General features: G+C 37.7%; 1 protein-coding gene across 1 annotated transcript in view; it reads left to right on the top strand.

The window, feature by feature from the left end:
- Window positions 1–22547, top strand: part of HMCN1 (hemicentin 1) — a 392649-nt gene that overhangs the window by 286678 nt on the left and 83424 nt on the right. Inside the window, exons 50-63 of the mRNA XM_054587651.1 lie at window positions 546–719; window positions 1874–1987; window positions 2809–2954; window positions 6792–6942; window positions 8288–8482; window positions 9981–10094; window positions 14538–14725; window positions 16264–16360; window positions 19862–20023; window positions 20728–20841; window positions 20963–21165; window positions 21447–21528; window positions 21638–21769; window positions 22378–22527. Of these exons, the coding sequence (XP_054443626.1) occupies window positions 546–719; window positions 1874–1987; window positions 2809–2954; window positions 6792–6942; window positions 8288–8482; window positions 9981–10094; window positions 14538–14725; window positions 16264–16360; window positions 19862–20023; window positions 20728–20841; window positions 20963–21165; window positions 21447–21528; window positions 21638–21769; window positions 22378–22527 (2022 nt within the window). The remainder of the gene's footprint in view (window positions 1–545; window positions 720–1873; window positions 1988–2808; window positions 2955–6791; window positions 6943–8287; window positions 8483–9980; window positions 10095–14537; window positions 14726–16263; window positions 16361–19861; window positions 20024–20727; window positions 20842–20962; window positions 21166–21446; window positions 21529–21637; window positions 21770–22377; window positions 22528–22547) is intronic.

Below are 22547 nucleotides of genomic sequence, written 5' to 3'. Positions count from 1 at the left end.
GCAAAGCTCTAAGTCTGCCCCTCATCACCTTTTGTGAAACAAGTGTAGCTGTCTGTGTTATCCTTGCTTCCAACATTATCCCCCTTGAATCCACCTTCTATGTATTCCCTGCTTGCCCCTCACTGTTAACACTCCTCTGCTCCCATTATGTTCCCCTTCCTACTAGTCTCCCTTCTTTCACCCTTTATCTGCCATAATCCTTTTGGGTTCACTTTAAAATCTCTTTTAGTAGGACTTCGATGGAAGTCCACATGCCTCACACCCTGGATAGGATTGAATGTTATTCCTCTATATATCCTGCACCGAAAATCCCATATTGCCCTTATCGTATTGTATTGTAATTCCTTTTTAATGTCCTCTTTTTCATTACCCTATGAGCCTTTTAACATTCTCATTTCTTTTGGGTAGAATAAGGACAATAATCAATTGTTTCCTGAAATTGTTAGGGCACGGAATTATACAAATAAGTACAACAGAAATTCAGAAATGCACAAAGAGAGAAATTCCTAAATATATTTCTTTAATTAAATTTTAAATCTCTTTAGTATCTCCTACAATTGCTGGTGTGGACAGTGATGGCAGCCCTGAAGATGTCACTGTGATCCTTAACAGCCCCACATCTTTAGTCTGTGAAGCTTATTCATATCCTCCAGCTACCATCACCTGGTTTAAGGATGGAACTCCCTTAGAATCCAGCCGGAATATTCGTATTCTTCCAGGTATAGTTCCCTTCAGATGCCTGAGGTGCAAATATTCGTATATGTACTGTAATCTAAGGTACCTGAAATTACTTTTCGAAAGAGTAATAAATTATCTAAATAAAAAGGTATGTAAATAAATACATAATAAAAATTAATTGCTAAAACATATTATGTAGAATGCCAAAAAAGATAGAAATGTATTTCTTGTTGAATTGAACCTTGAAGTTATTATTTAGATTGAGTTTATTTATTCCTCATTAATACCTGGCAACGTGTATGAAAATAGAAAGGATTAAAAAGTATGATCACTGTTTAAGAAATTTATGGTCTCCACGTGGAAGAGAGATAAAATGTGTGAAAATTAATTAACAATATGAATGCATGAATAACCATGAGTTGTGAATAGTCATGGGCATAATTAATAGATTAGTGACAAGTTTTATAAGAATTCAAAAGAAGGAATGGCCACTGTGGGCTGAATTGATTAGGACATGCTTTGTTGCAGTCCAAACTTGAACCAGACCTTAATGGAAGTTATAGAAATCCTGTTGGCTGGAAATGAGTTAGGAGAAATTTCAGATCCATCAGGATGAGTGCTGTGGGCAAGGTATAAAGTGAGAAGGGCCTATTACACACAGTAGTAACAGTTAGACTCCTCGCGTCCCAACTGAGTGGAGACAGTGTATACATGTGCGTTATGTGTGTCTTTTACAGAGAGGGGACCAGGTAGGAGATAAGGTCAAGAAGGAACTTTGGAGTCATGTTTTGAATGCCTGGATTAAAGAGCTTTGCTTCTATGCTTTAGTCAGTTGAGAACCATTAAAGATTTTTAAAGAGAAATGTACAATAATAAGACTGTTTTAGCAAGACCAATCTCTACTGATAGACCAGGAAGACAAGAGGAAGAAATGACTAAGACAGAATACTAATTATGAAGAGAGTGAGATAGGGACCTTAGCTGGAATGTGTACAGAGGCATGGGAGGGTCAGAATGAGCATGAGCTAGTCATGCAATGCCCATCTATTTTGTAGGTTGCCTTGTGTTAAGTATCTATTACAGAATTGGCCTACAGAAGAAGAAATACACAGTAGAAATTCAAGCCTTGGTAGTTTGTGCATACTTTGCTGCCACTGTGACTTCAGAGATTCCTTGGTGTTCTATGGTTTTTCAGGAGGTAGGACTCTGCAGATCCTCAACGCACAGGAGGACAATGCCGGACGATACTCTTGTATAGCCACAAATGAGGCTGGGGAAATGATAAAGCACTATGAAGTGAAGGTCTACAGTAAGTTCTGAAAGAAAACTATGTGTCGTCTTTTCCCCAAGTTGTCCAACATTTTCTCTTCTGTTTTTGGTTATTGGCCCATAATTATTTACACTCATTATACAGTTAGTTGTTTATGCCGCTTGCTTCATTAAGATGGACATTGAATTAAGCACTGCACTCATAACCTCATTTGCTTAAAGATGTAAAGAGCCCACTCACTCTACTCACTAAAATCTTACTAGAGAATTTGTCAGTGGCACTTCCTTAATTTTTTCTACTTTTCCTTCTGAGATACCCTCTGAGCTAAGGTATAGGACATTCATGCACTAAACCGTTGTTTAAATATTCATACATATGCTCTAATCAACAGCCTAGGGTGAGGTCATCAGTGACTGTGGGCTGATCCACTGTGCAGTGACCTAAAAATAAAAAGCAAAGGAAATACAACTATTAATAATAACAAAATTTTAAGTTTTTTTTTAAAGGGAAGAGTATCTTTCTGATTGTCTTTTGTTCTTTGAATCAGTTTCTTTAATGACTGGTAAAATACATTTGATGGGTTATGCTCAGACTATGTCTGGGGACCTGGAACAAATGAAACTAACTGTTCTGGGAACGACATTAGCCTCATTGTCTATGTTATAATGACAAAAGGAGGATGATATTTCTTTGACATTCTGTACCTGAGCACTACCCTTTCATAAGATGCTAACTTGGGCTCTCAATGAAAAGAGGAACCTAGAAAATGTCTCTTGTAAAGTGATCCTCAGTGTGATTTTCATGGTATTCCATATTTAAAAGAACCAATGTTTAACTGTTGAATATTTGTTTTTGTACAGTTCCACCCATAATCAATAAAGGGGACCTCCTGGGGCCAGGTCTTTCCCCTAAAGAAGTCAAGATCAAAGTAAACACCACCCTGACCTTGGAATGTGAAGCTTATGCAATTCCTTCTGCCTCTCTCAGCTGGTACAAGGATGGACAGGCCAGTCACAAGATTTTCCATTTGCTGATGGTTTCTTAAAGATTAAAATGCTCAGTGAAATAATAATAATAATAAAACAGATACAAGTAACTCAGAGAGTCAGTGAGACATTATAGCTAGCACACCCACGTGCTCCTAGAATACGACACTGCAAAAAACACTCAACTGTGTTCAAGAACAGTAGTATTATTCCATCATTGAAAAGGCTTGTTTTTGGGTGCACGAGCAGTTGTCCATGAAAATTCAGCCAACATCCCACTGAGGACAGTTTTTGTGTTCTTTGGTTTTGCAGAGTAAATAGACGTTGTTGACAGGAAACACAAAAATAGTGCTCAACCGTTTATAAAGATAGTCATATCATGGTAGTAAGCTTAATCAGAACTTACTGTAAACACTTTTAACTCTATTCCAAAAGGTAACATTTTTAACATTCCAAGATGAAGGGGAAAAGCTAAATGTGATGATTAAGTGCCCAGTGCAATGAACTGGGGGCAATGAGAAACTGAAAGGAAAAGCACATCCTTCATTCATGTGGTGTGACTTTCAGACCACACACTGTCATTTCTCATTCAACTTACTTTCTTTCTTGCATATTTTAAAGGAATATGCTGGTGTTTTGAACCAAAATAGATTCGCTTTAGCTGCTGTTAATACTGCACTTCACACAGATGTGACATGGCTAAGCTGTGCTTTGTGCCGTTATACACATATCAACCAAATGGTCAGTTACATTCGGTTGTAGAAGTTCAGGCCAGAGTCATGATTTAAGATGCAGAAAGATATAGCTTTATTTTCTCAGATCACAGATGGATTTTGCAATACTGGCAACTAGAAAAAAATCATCTCTTATAAAATAAGCAAGTTTCATCTGGAAACCATTACAAAAGGAAAAATAAGGAACTCCCACCATGTTCTGTTTATAGTTTCTTTCCTGACTACAAGCACACTTCATGGTACAATATTAAATCTATATGAGTTTACTTGGAAACACATAATTCCTTTCTCCTTGAAATCTTATTTTATTTCTAATTCTATCCAAAGTCTTTTCATTCACTGTAGTTACTACACGTCCACACTCACACATAAACACATATACACATAAAAATTGGGTAGTGAGTAGAATTGCACTAGGATCGAGGCACTGTTAAAAAAAAATTTATAATGAATAATTAATTTAGTTTCAAATCCAGACTCTGACACTGATCCAGTTGTGATACTTTAAGCTGCTACATTTTTTAGAGTTTGGGATTGGTCCCTTTAAACAGCATTTACACACAAAAAAAATGCTGTTTGTTTATTTTCCATATCCTTTCTGATGTTATTTCACTCTTCAAATAAGCAACACCACTTGAACAAAAGTGTTTTTTGAGGAAATCACCAAGAATATTGTATTAGACCCAATAAGTTTTCATACAGTCTTTGAGTTTTAGTTATTCATGCTCTGAAGTTGTCTGTTTAGCATAGAAATTTTAAATTACGCTATTTTTATATGTGATGTAATGCTAATAATGATTCATTGCATCCTACATTATTTACTGAGCATTTCATACTTTTGTGCAGACCTTGTTTTAAGTGTGGAGGGTACAGCTCTAAAGGAAAAAGAGAAAGATCTCTGTTTATATGAAGTTTGGGGAAACAAAAACTAAGCAAACATAACACTAAAACATAATAGGCCAGATGGGGTAGTTGTCATGGAGAAAATTCAGTCAAGAAGAAGAAAAGTGAGTGAGAGGAGTGTGATCTCCTATTTATACAGGAAACACCTCACTTATAAGGTGATATTTGAACAGAAACTCAAAAAAAGTGAAGGAAACAAACAGACACCTGAGGGGGAAATATGCTAAAATAGAGAGAGTCTCAAGGGCAAAGCCCCATAGACATGTTGGCTGGAGTGCGGTGATCCGTGAGAACACAAAGAAGATGTGAACAGAAGATTCGTGGGGAGTCAGATTGCACTGCCTGGTTGACCAGTTGGCCTTTATTCTGAGGGGAAGCCACTAGAAAATTTTAAACATAAGAGTGGTATGTTCTAACTTAAGACTTTAAAAGAATCACGTTGCTTCTGTACTGGGAGAACAAAGAGGGGGTTCAGATTTTAATTTATTGCATTGGTCCAGAAGAGAATTGGTGGTTGCTTGGATGCAGTTGATAGCAAGATTGTAAGGGAAAAAGAAGATTCAAAGATGAGTCCAGGATTTTGCATGAGATCATGCTAGGAGAGTGAGCTTAAACAGAAAGAGAAGTCCAAACTTTAAGCCATGGGGAACTCCTGCACTTAGAGGTTGTGAGCAGAGAAGGAGCTGTCCCAAAAGATAAGGAGGAAAAAAATATATATCAAAATAAGAACAAGTTAAACTGTGTTAAATGTCACCAACTGGGTAAAATGAAGACTGAGAATTGAGCAGTAAATTTAGCAATGTGGACGTCATTGGTGACCTTGACAGAATCATTTTGGTCAAATATACAAGATGAAAGTCTCATTGGAGCAGATTCAATAAAAGATGGAATGAAGTGGAGAAAGCAAAGGTAGAAAACATTGTTAAGTCATTTGACTTTTAAATAGAAAAGTGTGGAAATAGGCTGCAGTCTAAAGAGTTCTCTTCTAATGGGGGAAGGTATACTACAGTGTATGTAGATTGAAATAATCTGGTGGAAAAGAATAAGTTGCTGATGCTGTAGGTAAGAGAGGACATAGTTGCTGGAGGGGTGTTCTTGAGAGGCCCAGGGGGAGCCTGGAATGTACAGAGAGTGATATTAACCAGGGTTAGGGTTGTGCCAGGGGAGAAAGATGGCAAAGGAGTTGTGGGTTTATACAGGGAGTGATTGCCATAATTGACCTTCTCTGAGTCAGGAGGAAATAGAGATCAGGAGGAGAGTGAGAGACAAGGTCAGTGGATTGTAGATCCTCCAAGAGGGTCAAATATTTCTCGGTGCTGTGGTGCTAGAAGTGAGTTAGATAGTTAGGAGGTGGTGTTCAGAGAGTGGGAACTTGCAACTGAGATTATGAGCGGTACAGTTATTGGTATTTATAAGGTCCAGGTATGACTCACCTACTGAGTGTCCGAGAGAGGGCTGAGGACAAAAACATTGGAGAAGAAGACACGGCATTGTATGCACACAGCATTGAAAGACTGTGTAGATATTGAAATCACCAAGAATTATGAGAAAAGTATCATTAGAAGGAATGATGTTAATCCAGGAGCTAAACTCTTCAAAGAATAAGAAAGAACTTAGTGTAAATGGGAGAATGCGTAGAAGATGAGAAATGTCTTAGTAACCGTAGGTAATGTTATCAATTAAAAATCATAATATAAATATCTATAACTTAATGTTCTAGTAAGTACAGTAATACTTTTAATAAAACATCATAATATAAATATCTCTAAGTTAAAACTTTTCATTTATAAAATAATGATATTTCTGAATGAACAACAGTGATTTTTAGATTAAATGCCCTCAATCTTTCATTAAAAATGCTAGCACTTTTGACCAAATAAAATAAAAGATATGCTTTTTAATGCACTGTGGTATCAACTGAAAATATGTTTTTCCTAATTGGGTATGATACCTAAGAACATTTTTATCATAAAAATATTTAAATGTACCACTCAGAAAACCTGGCACAGATGTAAACCATATGAACTATAATTTCCAATAAATAAAAATGTGATTATTGAAATCAGAATACAGTAAATTGATAAAACTATTGTTGTCTTGAGTAGTTCACATAAAATTTAATTCTCTTTATTAATGAGTCATAAAAATTATCAACAGTGTGGTCTCTCAGAGGAGTTATTAACATACTTAATGCTAACATTAATTATAATTGAATCACAGCCCCTTAAATCAGACGATCATGTTAATATTGCTGCCAATGGACACACACTTCAAATAAAGGAGGCTCAAATATCAGACACTGGACGATATACTTGTGTGGCATCTAATATTGCAGGTGAAGATGAGCTGGATTTTGATGTGAATATACAAGGTAATACTAATGTGCTTATTACGTATAATTTAACTTATATGATATGTCAAAGCAATGAAAAAGAGATTTTACTTGGTTTATTTTAAATAGTTTTTTCCTGTTGACAATAATATAAATTCATTATTGAAAAATTGGACTTGAGAAATTAACAAAGAAGAAAATAACCTCATTGTTCAGGATTACTTTTGTTATTTCTATGTGCTTCCTTTTGATATTTTTCCTTCTGATATAATTTGTAAATATATATTGCATTTACAAATTAGGATCACATGATACACACTGGCCATTACATTAGCTTTCCCCCAAGGTTATAACATGAAGCTTTTTTTTTTTTAAGTAGCACTTATATGGAAGGAGAAAGATAAAGTACAAAATTTAAAGTAGTCAGACTAGGAAAAAAATTATTTTAGACTTCTAAAAACTTTGTGACTTGGACACATTACCTAAATATTTAAACCTCAGTTTCCTTGCTTTTAGAATTCATGTTTGGTAGAATTGTGCTGACTATTAAATAAGACAAAGTATGGAAAGCTCAGAAAAATGCTTAAGAAATGATACCTGTGATTGTTTTTTGATAGTTACTCTCAACATGATTTTTAATAACTTTCCCTGTTTAATCATTTGAGTATCTAAATATTTATTTAACCTGATTCCTGTTGTGGAATATCTGGGAGGTTCCCAGATTTTTGCTACTCAAATGTACTGCTTCCCTGGATGCTTTTTACATACTACTTTTGTACATCTTAGATTTTTTTTCATAGGTTACTAGCAGTGAATATTCTAGGTCAAGTGTTATGCACATTTTTAATGATTTTGATGTACAGACAAATTGTCTTCTAGAAACTTCATACTTGATCCCCAGAAAAATTTGAGAATATTCTATTATTTTAATTAATGGGCTTATTAATCTTGATATCATAACTTCTTTAGCCTTCTTAGTAATACAAATGACTGGAAAATGCTCTCAACCAAGCCATTATTTTCTGATGGCTCCTCAAAATATGTCTCTCCGCTGTGATTACATTCCTTAGCCTTCCTTAATTTAAGTTCTTCCTGAGAGCAGGCAGCTCTAACAGAGGAGAGCGGGGCGTGAGCTGAGCATTCTGAGCCCTATATCTCTCCCTTTCTTCCCCACAAGACAGCTCCCGCTTCTGCCTGTTACTGCCTCCTACTTTTCCCGGCTAATGGCCAAAGGTGGTAGATGGAAGATACTTGAAAACATCTTCACATTGTCTAATGTGTTTCATTTACATATCACCCTTGTGAGAATACAGCCATGATCTTCGTTTAATGGATTGACACCGGCGTTTCTATGGGTCCGAACTTCCATGTCTTTCCTCCTTAGTTCCTCCAAGTTTTCAGAAACTCTGGGAAATAGGAAACATGCTGGATACTGGCAGGAGCGGAGAAGCCAAAGATGTGATCATCAACAACCCCATCTCTCTTTACTGTGAGACCAATGCTGCTCCTCCTCCGACACTGACGTGGTACAAAGATGGCCGGCCTCTGACCTCCAGTGACAGAGTGCTGATTTTACCAGGTGAGGGTTGCTCTGGAGTCTAGGTTGGGAATTTGGCATAAGCAAGAACACATTCCCACGAACTTAAGAAAGGTCTTTGGCTTCTTTGTACCTCTATTTTTCTAATGATGTGATAAAATAATCACTTTGGTTTCTATACATTATTAATGATAAATTCTAGAATATATTTGCAAATAGTTATCATGTGTTCATCATAAATCGATAGTGAAGATGATTATTTTCAAATATTTTAGTTATTACATGGCTATCGATGGAAAAGAAGACGTTTAAATTGTTGTGGAATAATAATATTTTCAAGGCTTCTATGCATTTTTAGCAAACATTTAAATAGGCTTGTCAAAATTTATCAAATTGTATACTTAAGGTTAGTGCATTCTACTGTATGCAGATTTCATCTTAAATAAAAGAATATCTTGAAAAAATGGAGACTAAATAGAAATGTCAAGGGAAGGGAAGGGGAAAGTCAAGGAACATATAGCAAGGACTCATGGACAAAACCAAAGGGGAAGAGCTGAGGGAGGGAATGAGGGAGGGGGCAAGGGAAAGTGGTGGGGGGGAGGCAGAGACAAATGTATTTTTAAATAAATAAATAAATAAATAAGGGAAAAATAAATAAATAAATTGGATTCTAAATGTGATTCTAAATTGGATCTGGCCTTGGGAACAAATAGCTAGAAAAGAGAATATTATAATAATGACATTTAAATATGGACTGTGAATTCAATAACAGTTTTGTATTGATTTTGAATTTTTTGATTTTGAACAGTATAGTATGTTATATAAGGGATTCTCCTTATTTTATGAATGTAGATCTATGAATATTTAGGGGTCAAACACCCCAGGCCTCCAACTTACTCTCAAATGGTTCAGAAAAAGATTATATATACATAATATATATGTGACAGATCATATACATATATGACAAATATAAAACAAATGGAGTAAAATATAAATAATAAATACAGGTAAAATTTTTTATACAATTATGACAATTGCAATTGTCATAATTGTATAAAGGTGCAATTGTTATACTTTCTGTGTTTGAAATTATATCAGCATGAAAAATTAACACAGTTATTCTTTCAAGATTGTATGTATAATGGCGTATGTACTATATGCCTTTCACATCCTTGGCTATTGTTTTCCTCCTGCCACTGCTTGCGTGCCACAGTGTAAACATCTTTATATGTGTCCAAACTGTAAAACCAAGAAGTAACTACACGGTAACATTTCCCATGGAGCATGATGAGGGGTATAGAGCAACATTCCTGCCTTAGGGAAAGTCTGCACCAGCTGTTCATTTCTCAGAAGATCTGGCTGCTGTATTGGATTACTTTTCCACAATGCAGTGTTTCTTGTAAAAGTGATGTGCAAGAATAAAACTAAACCAGTGGAACCTTGAAGGAAAATGTCAGGAAGCCATTAGACCTGAAAAAACTGCATCTCTGTTTATGACCCTAAGATGTCCAGAGGTAAATGCCTAAGGATATATTTTCAGGTGGGAGAGTGTTGCAGATTCCCCGGGCGAAAGTGGAAGATGCTGGGAGATACACATGTGTGGCTGTGAATGAGGCTGGAGAAGACTCCCTTCAGTACGACGTCCGTGTACTCTGTGAGTTTGTCTTCTTTTGTTTAGTATGTATTCTTTCAAAAATTCTTACTGAAAAAGATTGTGAGGAACTAATGTATACAAGATGTTGCACTAGGCATCTAAAAAACTATAAAAGACAATCATAAATCGATCACTCTCCCAGGAGCTGATTATTTTATACAAAGTGAGAGTAAATTATTTAGGACTCCTGAAGTATCAGATAGACTGGCTGAGAGAGAAAGAGAGAATTCATTGCCTCGTAAACCTGAAAAGTCCCAGGGTAGGACTGGGTGCAGTTGACTTCCTCGGCTCAGAAGAATTGATCAGACTTTAGCTGTTTCTTGCCTTCGTTTCTCTCTGTTAGTGTCACTCTAAGGTAGGGGGTCCCTTTGCCTGGCAAGTTGGGCCCCTAAAACTCTAGTCTTACATCTTCTTAGTTTCATAGACAAATGAAAGCTTGTCTTTCCCAGTGTTTACAATGGAAGTCCAAGAATTAGATTTCGACGGCTTTAATTGGCCAAGCATGAATCACATACCTGTTCCTGAACCCATGACAGAAGCCAAGAGGCCTAATTGATAAGGCTTAGTTCTTGTGCCCACCCTTGGGCCACAGTCCTTGTCATCTGAACTTGTGGACTGAGAGTGGAAGAAGCATCATGCCCTCAGGGAAAAGAGAGGCAATGTTATGAAGAGCAGAAACACGGATCCACTCATGAGAGGAGGACGAGCTGGAGGGGTGGCAGAGGGGATGTACAGGAAGTAGTTGGTGTGACAGATTTTAGAGAGGAAGAGATTAAGGGAGAGGAAGTATTAGGTGCTCCTCTCAGAATATAAGGTGACACTGAAATTTTTACCTTGGTTGATTAATAAAATGCTAGCAAGATTAATAAAGATAGAATATCTAGGAAAACAACCTGTTTTGGGAAGAAGGAAGTGAATTTTATTTTGGCCATATGGAATTTGGCATGGTTCCAGAATACTTAGGTAAAATACTAGTGGGCCGTTGGAGATATGGAACCACAGCACAGGAGAGAGAGCTGAGCTGAGTACGGATCTGAGAGTTATCTGCCAACAGGTGATATTCAAAGGCATAAGATTTCCAACAGAAAGAGTTATTGATAGAGTAGGAGAAGGCCAAAAGGATACCATTGTGAAATCATTTATAAGTAGGAAACAGTAAAAGGAAAACAGATTTAAAAGGAGACACAATCTGAGGAATTAATGAAAGGTGGTAAACTACCATGTCTTAGAATCTAAGGCATAGAAAAGGTTATCAAGAAGTGGGTTTAGTATTGAACACTAAAACAAGTTTAAAAAAATAAAAATGGGGAAAAAGGCCATTGGCTTTGAAACTAAGAACTTCAGATAATCAGTTTAGATAGTATGGTGTGATGCAAAGTCACAGAACAAACAAATAGATATGAAACAAGTAATCAGAAAGAAAAGGAGGGAAGGTGTGGAACAGAGTTTTAGTATAAACAGCTTATTTGAAAAAACTTGTTTAAGAGAGAATTGAAGGTGCCTATGGGCTAAAGAAAGTGATCCAACAGAAAGGGACAAATTAAAATTTCAAGAGAGAGAGAAAGAGAGAGAACGCGCGCGCACGTGTGTGTGTGTGTGTGTGTGTGTGTGTGTGTGTGTATGTGTAGCAGGGATTCATGGAGCAAGGTCATGGAACAGGTAAAAAATGCAATCAAGGGACCAAGGAGGTTAATAAGACTTTCATAGTAATGAATTAACATTCACTGCAATAGTACATAAGAAGGGAAATGTAGGGATGCATCTCAAATCTATTTAGTCCTTTCCTTAAGTATGAGAACCAGAGGCACAGTGGTGGGGGCGGTATTTGGACCTGTAGAAAGTGGAAAATATTAATGTGCCGCAATGGGGGATGAGACAGGCGTTGAAGTGGGTGCTGTTGGGCTCAGTCATGGATTCCTGCTGGCACCCTAAGTAATCTGGGGGCAAAAGTAGAAAAAAATATATATGATGTGGCCTAAGGAGGTTGAGAGAGTATGAGGGAACATGCTCAAGGTAACAAGGTGCACCTTGTGGAAGCACTTGTGAAAGCAGGTGAGAAAGCATAGAGTGTGCAGTGAGTCAGACCATCTTTGAAACCCACTGTAAGGTCTGTGCAGGGCAAAAGATCAAATACGCGTCCAGGAGGCAGATAAACTGATTGTAAAGGAGGAGAAGTAGAAGGATTAGAATGTTCAGTACGAGCAAAGGACAGCTTATGAAGGAAGCCCAAAAAGAGATGGAAGAGAAAAAACATGAGTTCAAAATTCACTTATATGACAGATATCTATTGATTGCTCACTATGTGCCAGACACTGTGCTAGACACTGAGGCTACAACAGTGGACGCAGTAGACATCAGTCCTTCCTCAAGGAGCTTACACAACCTGCAGAGGAAAGAGGTGTTATTGTTGAATCGTCCAAAGTAGGGCTGTCTGTGGCTGGCGGAAGTGGAGTACAGGTGAAACTAATTAGAATGAGATGGGTCATCGGCATAGATTCTAAAGTCTACAGGATAGTGATAACAAAATAGAAAAGAGATAAAAAGACAATAGAAATCATTGCTAACGTCAAGAACCATAGAGGAGCATCCTAGACTACCTGGCTTAAATTGACCTGAGTTTGGAATGAGTTTAGTTTGGACAGGATCGGATCTGATAATAAGAAAGATAGTGTGGTTTGAGAAGGACTGGGATTCCATCAGATTGAGATGGGATTTAGGAATCGGGAAGTCAACTATAGGGTTCCATGCCTTCAGCCTGTTATTCTCAATTAGGAGGAAGTTGGAAAACATGTTGGAGATGAATTTAGGGAGGTGGGTACAAAGCAAGAAAAATGAACAGTCCCCAAAATTCTGTCTCAGTTAGGGATGTTTCACAATTTGAGGCTCACCCCCTAGGTACCACTGAGAACAATTCTGCATGGTGTCCGCCAGGCAGCTAGAGAGGCGAGTGAGAGAGAAGTGTGTTGTTGAAGACCTCTAAAAGTCAGACCTTGGACTTAGACTATACCTCTTGGTATCTCCCAATGTTCCAGGCTAAAGTCGAGGAAAACATTGAAGCTTGAATACTTCAAAGATTCCATTTGATCACTTTTCATGGTGTGGGGCTAGTGATAACATCATTTAATCTAAAATTCAAGTTTATTATTTACTAATCTGTGGTTCACGTTACATATTTCATGTTATCTAAAGTATATCAAAATCACATAACTTTGCAAAAATATGCATTTAAAATAGCACTGAAATTCTATTATGTGCCTTCCAGCATTGATCATATTCTTTACAGACTTTCAATTAATTTTTTTTAGAGGCCGAAATACCGGAAGACTGCATCTGGTCTTTTGCACCAGAAGACATTAAATATACCATCTTTACTGATTGCTAAATATGTGGTACATTTTAAGAGAGTGAAACATGAAATAACTAAGCTTTCAAAACCAAACAAAAAGATTATTCACTGTGAAAATAAATTTCTACATTCACAAGCCACCAACACAATGCCTTCCTAGTTTCCCTAATATTTCCATTTGTAAAAATTCTATGGATAATGTGATTTTTCATAACGGACTAGTTTAACATAAAGTACATGAACCTGGATTCTACAGTATTATTTTAAATGAGAATGAACATATGTAGGAAAATTTACAGCATGACTGTGCGGACTTTAACATATATAAGGAGCACCCTGTGAGTTTGTTAAATCACAAATTTCTTGGCCCCTCCTAGAGATGCTCACAGAGGTGCTAAGGTGGTCCCCAAAATTTGCATTCCAACCAGGCTCCCAAGTGATGCTGATATCCCTGAGACTGAGGCTGGGACACATTGAGGAACCCAGACAATTCCCTTGCAAATGAGACCAAATCTGTATGTTTCAAATACACTTTAAAGATGTGATTGGTCTGTTTTGTCTAGATGATCAGATAGATTTTTTAGATTCATGCAGACATTGGAAACCCAGAGAGTGCAATAGAAGGAGCTGAGAGAGAAAGCAAGACAAGATACACAGGGGAAAAACTGGGGTTAACCTAAATGGGAATGAAACTATAGGAGGGATTAGTCCGGGGTAGGTCAAGAGGACAATGGTAGAAAGAAGGGGAAGGGACTAGACAAAGAACATGTATGAATGACCCATGGACATGGACAACAGAGTGGGAATTGTCTGTGGGAGTGGGGGGTGGAGGTGGGATGGGTGGAGGGGGGCTAAGGGGGGAAATGGAGACAACTGTAATAGAATAAACATGATTTAAAAATTTTTAAAAAAGTAAACCCAAGTTTACATAATTTTTATCACCCCTAATTTATCAGCGTAAACTGTTACTTGAGGATCATGGATTTTAAGTTTGCTCCCTTATTAATCCCACAGTTTTTTTAATCGTCAGATAACCTGAATAATTGAGAAAAGGCCACATTTCCTGTTATTATCTCTTTGTTGCCATCACTAAATAGTGCCGCCGGTTATCAAGGGAGCACACAGTGATCTCCCTGAGGAGGTCACTGTGCTGGCGAGCAAGAGCGCGCTGATGGAGTGCTTGTCCAGCGGCAGCCCTGTCCCGCGGAATTCCTGGCGGAGAGATGGGCAGCCCTTGCTAGAGGATGAGCATCATAAGTTCCTGTCTAATGGAAGGATTCTGCAGGTAAAAGTAAAACTATGATTCCAAAATAACTATTTCACCTTGTATTTTATCATTGTCTTTTTGACTTTTAAAAATAATTCTTATTATTTAGAAATATGTTTGTAAAAATAACTAAACATAAAAAGGATATAAAATGGAATTCTTTTTCCTCTTATTCCCACTATGAGAAGTGACCATTATTAATGGTTTTGTGTGAATTCTTCTAGAAATTATCTCTACATTCAGCGCATGCACACTAAGTTTAATGCAGTATGGCCTTTGTGAGAAAAACCACATATGAGCTCATTACTACAATCCTTTCCATTGCATAGTTCTGATGGTAAGATTCTAGGTGGTATGAAATTCCCCGTAGATTAAAATTTACTCTTCATTGGCAAAGAATTTATAATAATATAATAATGATGGAAACCACATTAATATCCTGAATTATTGTTCATTAATGGGCATGCCTACTTTTTTTTCAAGTGTCCTGAAAGAAAGTTAGACACTTGTAGAAATAACACCGATTCTTTTGTTAGATTACAACTTATTAAGTAAATAATTTTTTGAACATATAAATGATGTTCTACAGGCTCAAGGATCTAAGCAAAACTCTCATGTATCTGACACAAGGCATACCTCATGGAGTTCATTTAAAAAAAATAATAATGAGTCAGGTTCACTGCCTGTAAATGATTTTGAATTCTTGAAGGATCTCCTAAACATCCCGACTGTTTCTATTTGGTGATCATACAACCTCTCCCAAAATACTTAAATGTTTCTCTGTTTAGGGCCAAAGATATATAGATGGATACAACTTTCTGCTTAATAAAATAAACTCTACCTGCTACTTCAGCTCACCATTGCTATGCAAAACGAACCACTCCAAAACAATGTCTTAAAACAATAAGCATTTGTCTAGCTCACAAATGTTCTGGCTGGCTGAGGGGTTGTTCTGACCTCAGCCAGGCTTGCCCCAGTGTCTGCACACTGTGGATAGGATAAGTGGCTCTGCTGATCTTGGCTGGGCTCTTGCACTTACATAACTGGGGCCTCAGTTGCAATCACGACCCCACACAGCAGGTTAGTCCTGCCTTTCTTACATGGTGATGGTGGGGTTCCAAACGAGTGAAAAAGGGGACAATGCCTTTTCAGGCCTAGATTTCAAGTGGCACACTATCACTTCCATCCCATTCTATGCATCAAGACCAGACCCAGGCCGACACAAATCCCACATCTTTACTCTACCTCGTGATGGGAGGAGCTCCAAAGTCACATTGCCAGGGGTCTAGGAGAGAAGTGGGAGAATAATTTGGGACACTTTTGTAGTCGGTACACAAGGATGAATAAAATAGGTCAGGCTGTTCAGATTGGAAATCTTTATAAGTAAATATTTACTTCATTGGCCTGATTATAAAAGCCAGCTCCAATGCAATTCTGTATACATTTTTTTATGTTTATCTTGTATTAACCAGAAAGGGTATGTATTGTTTATTCTTAGAATTATCATATGTGGCTTCATAAAAAATTCAGTTGGAATTTTTCTATTTTCCCTTCAGATTCTAAATGCTCAAATAACAGATATCGGCAGGTACGTGTGTATTGCTGAGAACACAGCTGGAAGTGCCAAAAAATATTTTAACCTCAATGTTCACGGTAAGAGCTCAGTTCCAAAAACATCCGTTAGAGTATACTTGTTTTATATTATGTAGGCTTTTTTTGTACTTTTTTTACTTGAAACAGTGTGTGGGACCTGCATTCATACAGTCTCCTCCCTTTCTTCCCAACTCAGCTAGTAGGACTTATAAAGTACAAAGTACAAATTTAGGGGGCCCGTTTTTATATTATTTCAGTCCCTCAAGAAAAAGTAGTGACTCCTACACATTAGAAAGAAAGAAAGAAAATCAAAATCTGAAACCCCAAAGATCACATGTTTTTATGAAGTTAGAACTAAATATAGATCTTTTACTCATAAAAATTCATTCACTTGTCCTGATTGAAACCAGTTTCTGTCATGAAATGTAGAATTCATGTTGAGCTACATCCTCTAGTACTTAATATACTCTGGAAAAGAAGAAGCCTCTTGGATAAGTGAAATAATTCCAAAAACCTCCAGCACACCTAATTCATTCATCACACTTTAAGTTTTCAGTATATGCTGGTTGCTCCATAAATATTATTTTTTCCCATAAAAAGGCAGTTGTCTTGCACAAAAAAAGTAGTTTTGTTTTTGTGACATGTAGCTGCTTTCAGAATATTAAATTAGAAGTGGTGAACAATCACCATAAAAAATTTCCTTTATGTGTGTGTGTGTGTGTGTAAAAATATAAATTCTAGCTTGTTTTGGAAATAGCTGAAACTTGAAATTTCCTGAGAAGTTTCTTCCCTGAAAGGACTTTGCTTTAGCACCATAGATACTCATAGATACTCTTTTCTGGTATATTAAGGAGTATTGATGTCTAGCAGTGTTTGGTGTTTGTGTTTGGTGTTTGTGAAACACTTTCATCTTTGAATTCCCAGTATTTAGCACAGTGAGTAACACATAGTAGGTGCTTCATAAGTATTTTTGAGGTTCTTTTAAAAAATAAATCTGATCAAACAGACACAACTGTTATGAATTCCCAGGAAGACTGATTTAGTGAGACAAATATAACCATTGCGAAAGCACACATTCTGATCTGTAAAGAACAATAGAATAAATGTTAAAAATAAATAAATAAAAATGTTCACTATTTCTTCTGATTCACCACGGCAGAATTAATTTTTCCTCCTCTGTGTGATCAAAAGCATCTTCTAAATACCTATCGCAACAATGAAAGCAGTTACATATGTTGCTTTGTGTTATCTCTGTATGTCTATAGCCTCACCTCTATCCCAGGACTTGATAATAAAGCCTGTAAGCCAATGGTCATTTCTTATGGATGTTGCTCTCCCTAAACTTAGGTGCCTATAGTTGTGATAGTTGCCAAACAAATATTTGTTATTCCTATATTATATTTTGTTTACATCAGTTGCCTCTTTCCTAATGCACAGCAGAAACACCTGAAGGGGGAGAACTGTGTGACTTGAGAGGCAGCAGCTCTAGTGTTTACCGTTCGGGCCTGGAGATTTGTGCTCTCACCAGTAGTGAACCCGTACTTAAACACCGGAAATTTCACCTAGGGGGGAGGGAAGAATTTAAATTACTTCCACTTCCTACCATTTGTTACCTCCCACTTCTACATTGCTTGCTTCCTTTGGACTCTAACCTTCAAATGGACAGCCTATTCATTTGCAACCCTGTGTCTTCATGCTGTTACACGTCCGGTTTAACTTCCATGGAACAGCATTGCAATTATTTCTCATGGCCCGTGTCTCTCAGGGCTCGTGTGCAGTAACAGCTCAGCCCTGCACGTAACAACACATCATCTGGGCTGCTCGGTACCTGCCAGGTGCTCGGCCAAGTGTTTTGTGTGTATTATTTCTCTGAATTATCTCTATATCCCTGAATTATCTCTATAACCCCAGGTGGTCGGTACCGTTTTCTACGTCCTTTACAGACAGAAAAGCTGAGGCTCAGTTAGATTCAGTAACGTATGCCGTCAGCTTGCAAACGCACAGCCTGGATTCTAACTCAGACAGTCAGACTCCAGCGTTTTCCCCTTTGCTGCTTTCCTGCATTACCTTTCTCTGAATGCCACGTCTGCGCTGTACCTGGCCCAACCAGGACTGGGGGAGTTCTTAGAATCGGGAATATTGATGTCATTATAAATTCATAGGTACCAGCTGGAACTGGAAACTCCGTGTGGCCTGGGGGCTCCCTCCCATGTTTTTACTCCAAAATAGTACATGGAAAGCTTGAGAAATAAACAATTCATGAGTTTTAAATTACGCTCGGCTTGGAGTGCACAGCTCAATGGAATCTGGTGCTGGTCTCGCGCCGTCATCCCGCCGTGTCCTGCCTAGGACTCCAGGCATCCCTTTGTTCACGGTGGCCACACCGTAGACGCTGCCCACTCTTCAGTCGCTCAGAAGGTGTCTCAGTTATTAGACCAACTGTCACAGTGTCACAGTGCTTGCATTCAAGTAACTCTCATTTTACTCACTGATGTCCACAAAGCACAAGAGGAGGGATGCTGGCAATTTGGACATGCCAAAGAGAAGCCTTAAGTGCTTCCTTTAAGGGAAAAGGTTTAAAAATAGTATGTATGGGGTTCAATACTCTCCCTGAATTCAGGCGCCCATTGGAGGCCTTGGAATGTATCCCTGGCAGATAAGGGGAGCTACTGTATGTTGTGCCTTCCTTCTAGAAGACATACTCCTTTCCTGTCTTCCACTTAGTTTATTCCTGGTCATATTTCAAGTATCTTCTTAACTGTTATTTCCTTCTCCTGATCCCCAAACTTGGTTAATTGTCTACTGTCACCCTACTGATCCTCCTGACACTTGTAATTACTAAGCAGCATAGAACTAGCTAAGAAGAAGGGCTCCAGAGCCAGACTGCATAGCCTCCAAACCTGAAACTCTCTGTGAAATCTCAGGCAAGATGCTAACCTCTCTCTGTCTTCCTTCCTCATGTGTAATATGAGGATAAGAACTGTATCTGGCACATGCAGTTATATGAGAACTCAATATATTACTAATCTTATTCTGTTTTACGCCACTTTTGCTTTTTTGGAGGGGGTTGAACAAACCATAGTATTGTTTACTTCTTTTTTCCTGTTTGTTTTGAACAAACCATAATGTTATTTGTTAAGTTTTCTGCTCATCTTGAAAGTCATTGATTTACCTTGTTGAATTTACCTGTATAATTTATTGATAGGTACCTCTTAAAATTAAATTTCTACTCTATAAATGCTATGTGCAGGAAAATAAAAGTTTTAAATAAGGATGTAATTTTTTTTAAAAAGATTATTCAAACTTAATAAAAAGCACTATTAGGTCTTCTTCGTACATTGACAAACCCATCTTAGGTGTTACCAACTACGTTTTCCAATAAAGTGCAGAATAATTCTGTCTTTGAACATTCTGGCACTCTTTTTCAATTAGGGGGAACAAGACTGAGGGACGTAAGTTTGATGAAGACATGTCACTAACACAGTGGGTGGGCTTATGATAAAGTGGAATATGTATTACTGATAATATCGGGTTTCACTTTTAATATGTTTACTCTTATAGTTCCTCCAAGTGTCATTGGCTCTAACCCTGAAAATCTCACTGTTGTGGTGAACAACTTCATCTCCTTGAGCTGTGAGGTCTCTGGTTTTCCACCTCCCGATCTCAGTTGGCTCAAGAATGAACAGCCTATCAAGCCAAACACAAATGCTCTCATTGTGCCTGGTAAGGAACTCATTACTCTTATAAGGTGGGCAAAACGTTCTCATTCTCCTTTATTTTAAATACAAATGGCATTCCAACTTTCAGACTTTTGCTCCATTTATTTGTTCATGTTAATGGCCTCTCTTTACCCCTTTGGGACCATTAGGATAAGATTGTATTGACTTTTATGATTTTAGTGGGCATGTGCTGTAACAAAGTCCACTTCAAGAAATTATGAAATTGAGTAACAGAACTGCTTAGTAATTCCAGGTGGGTGATAGGCTAGTAAATAGTGCTTTCATTGGATAAATTCACTGCTTGTTTTTCATCAATTCTAAAGCTTCCTGATGACAGGTAAATCGTTAGACAGATGGATAGGCAGACACTTCTGCACTGTGGGAGATTTAACCTCAGAAAATACTTGTTAACAATTTGACTGTAGTACAATTACTGTTTGCTCACTGAAACCTGTATCAAACACTTCTCTCCATGCCTGGTTAATAGGAGAAAAAAATTTAGGAATTTCATTTTTTATAAAGAGCTACAAGCGACAATAAAGGAGGATCAAAGAAAAATGATTCAATTCTTCCATCTTAAATATGAATTGCTTCTAAATAAATTTTACTGTCACGGACTATATTTTCATTTATCCTATTGATAAAAATGCAATAGTTATTAGCACAATCTCTATACCACTCTTCAAGTTCCACTATATTTGCCCGCAGGTGGTCGAACTCTACAGATTATTCGGGCCAAGGAGTCTGACGGTGGTCAGTACACTTGCATAGCTATCAACCAAGCTGGCGAAAGCAAAAAAAAAGTCTCCCTGACTGTTTATGGTTTGTTTTTACTCTCCTCATAAACTTCTTTCATTTTTAAACTGGTATTAAATATTTTCTGTCTGCACACCTTAATTTAAAAAAAAAAAGAAAATCCTTCTGTTCTTGTTTTTTCCCTCAGTGCCCCCAAGTATTAAAGATCATGGCAGTGAATCTCTTTCTATAGTTAATGTAAGAGAGGGGACCTCAGTGTCATTGGAGTGTGAGTCCAACGCTGTCCCACCTCCAGTCGTCACCTGGTATAAGAACGGGCGGATGATAACCGAATCTCCTCATGTGGCGATTTTAGCCGATGGACAAATGCTGCACATCAAGAAAGCTGAGGTGCACCTTTTATTCCTGTTTCCTCGTCATGACTTCTTGGTGGGACCATGGAAGAGAGAGCTGAGAGTTGCCTGTTCCCTTGACTACAGTGAAAAATGATGTTTATTGTAACAGCGTCAATGCTATTGACCTCATTTATATAAAAAAGCAGGATTGCAGGAAGCAATTAGAACTGGGGCGTTGGAGCATAAAGATGACTGATGATTTAATCTACGCTCGAACAGTGTGATTGGTCATCTGTAACTTAATGGAGCACATACAATAGTATCTTTTTCTTTTAGGTTTCTGACACAGGCCAGTATGTATGTAGAGCTATAAATGTAGCAGGACGGGATGATAAAAATTTCCACCTCAATGTATATGGTGAGCATCTGCGTCTAATACGACTCTTTTTCCCCCAGATATGCCAATGACAGACAGTGTCCTGAATTGGGTTAATGAGGACACGTGACTGTCTTCTGTCTTCTTGCAGTGCCACCCAGCATCGAAGGGCCTGAAAAGGAAGTGGTGGTTGAGACCATCAGCAACCCCGTCACCTTCACATGCGATGCCACTGGCATTCCGCCCCCCACGATCGCATGGCTGAAGAACCACAAGCCAATCGGTAATGCAGCTCTGCCTTCCACTGCAGTTTTCTTTGGCTCTGAACGCACGAGCTTTATGAACTAGCACATTTTGGTATTATGCTCTTAGCTGTGTTTTTCGTTCAGGAAGCCTCCTGTCCTGAAATATAAACTTATAAAAGAGACTCATAAAATTATTTATTTTATAAATAGAACTGTCTCTTAGCGTTTTCCAAAAAGGCTCTCATTTAAAAGAAAAGCACAAAGGAAGGACTTTTTAAAATGTATTTCTCAGTCACAGTTGACACAATATTTTATTAGTTTCAGGTGTACAACATAGTGATGAGACATTTATTTACCTTGCAAAATGACCTCCCCAATAAGTCTAGTACCCCTCTGATGTCACACATAGTTATGAAAATATTACTGACCATATGTGCTAGGCTGTACTTTACATCTCTGTGACTATTTTTATAACTGGCAATTTGTATTTCTTAATCTCTTTTATGACCTTTTTCACCCAACCCCAGTCCCCCTCCCACTAGGAATCTATCACAAGGAGCAAGACATTTTTATATTGAATTGTAGAGGTGGTATTTTTTTTAAAAAAAGCTTTTTTTGTTCTGTTTTGCTCTGTTTCTACCCCTAGAAAATTCTGACTCACTTGAAGTTCATATTTTGTCTGGTGGTAGCAAACTCCAAATTGCCCGGTCTCAGCGTTCAGATAGTGGAAACTATACATGCATTGCATCAAATATGGAAGGAAAAGCACAGAAAAATTACATTCTTTCAATTCAAGGTATGAGATTTATCTTCAAT

Source organism: Pteronotus mesoamericanus, unplaced genomic scaffold, assembly GCF_021234165.1.
Source record: "Pteronotus mesoamericanus isolate MK-2021 breed Mesoamerican mustached bat unplaced genomic scaffold, CSHL_Meso_final scaffold_1186, whole genome shotgun sequence".
NCBI classification, from domain to species: Eukaryota; Metazoa; Chordata; class Mammalia; order Chiroptera; family Mormoopidae; genus Pteronotus; species Pteronotus mesoamericanus.
The sequence above is the reverse complement of the archived record's forward strand: the minus strand, read 5'-3'. Positions and strand labels throughout refer to the sequence as shown.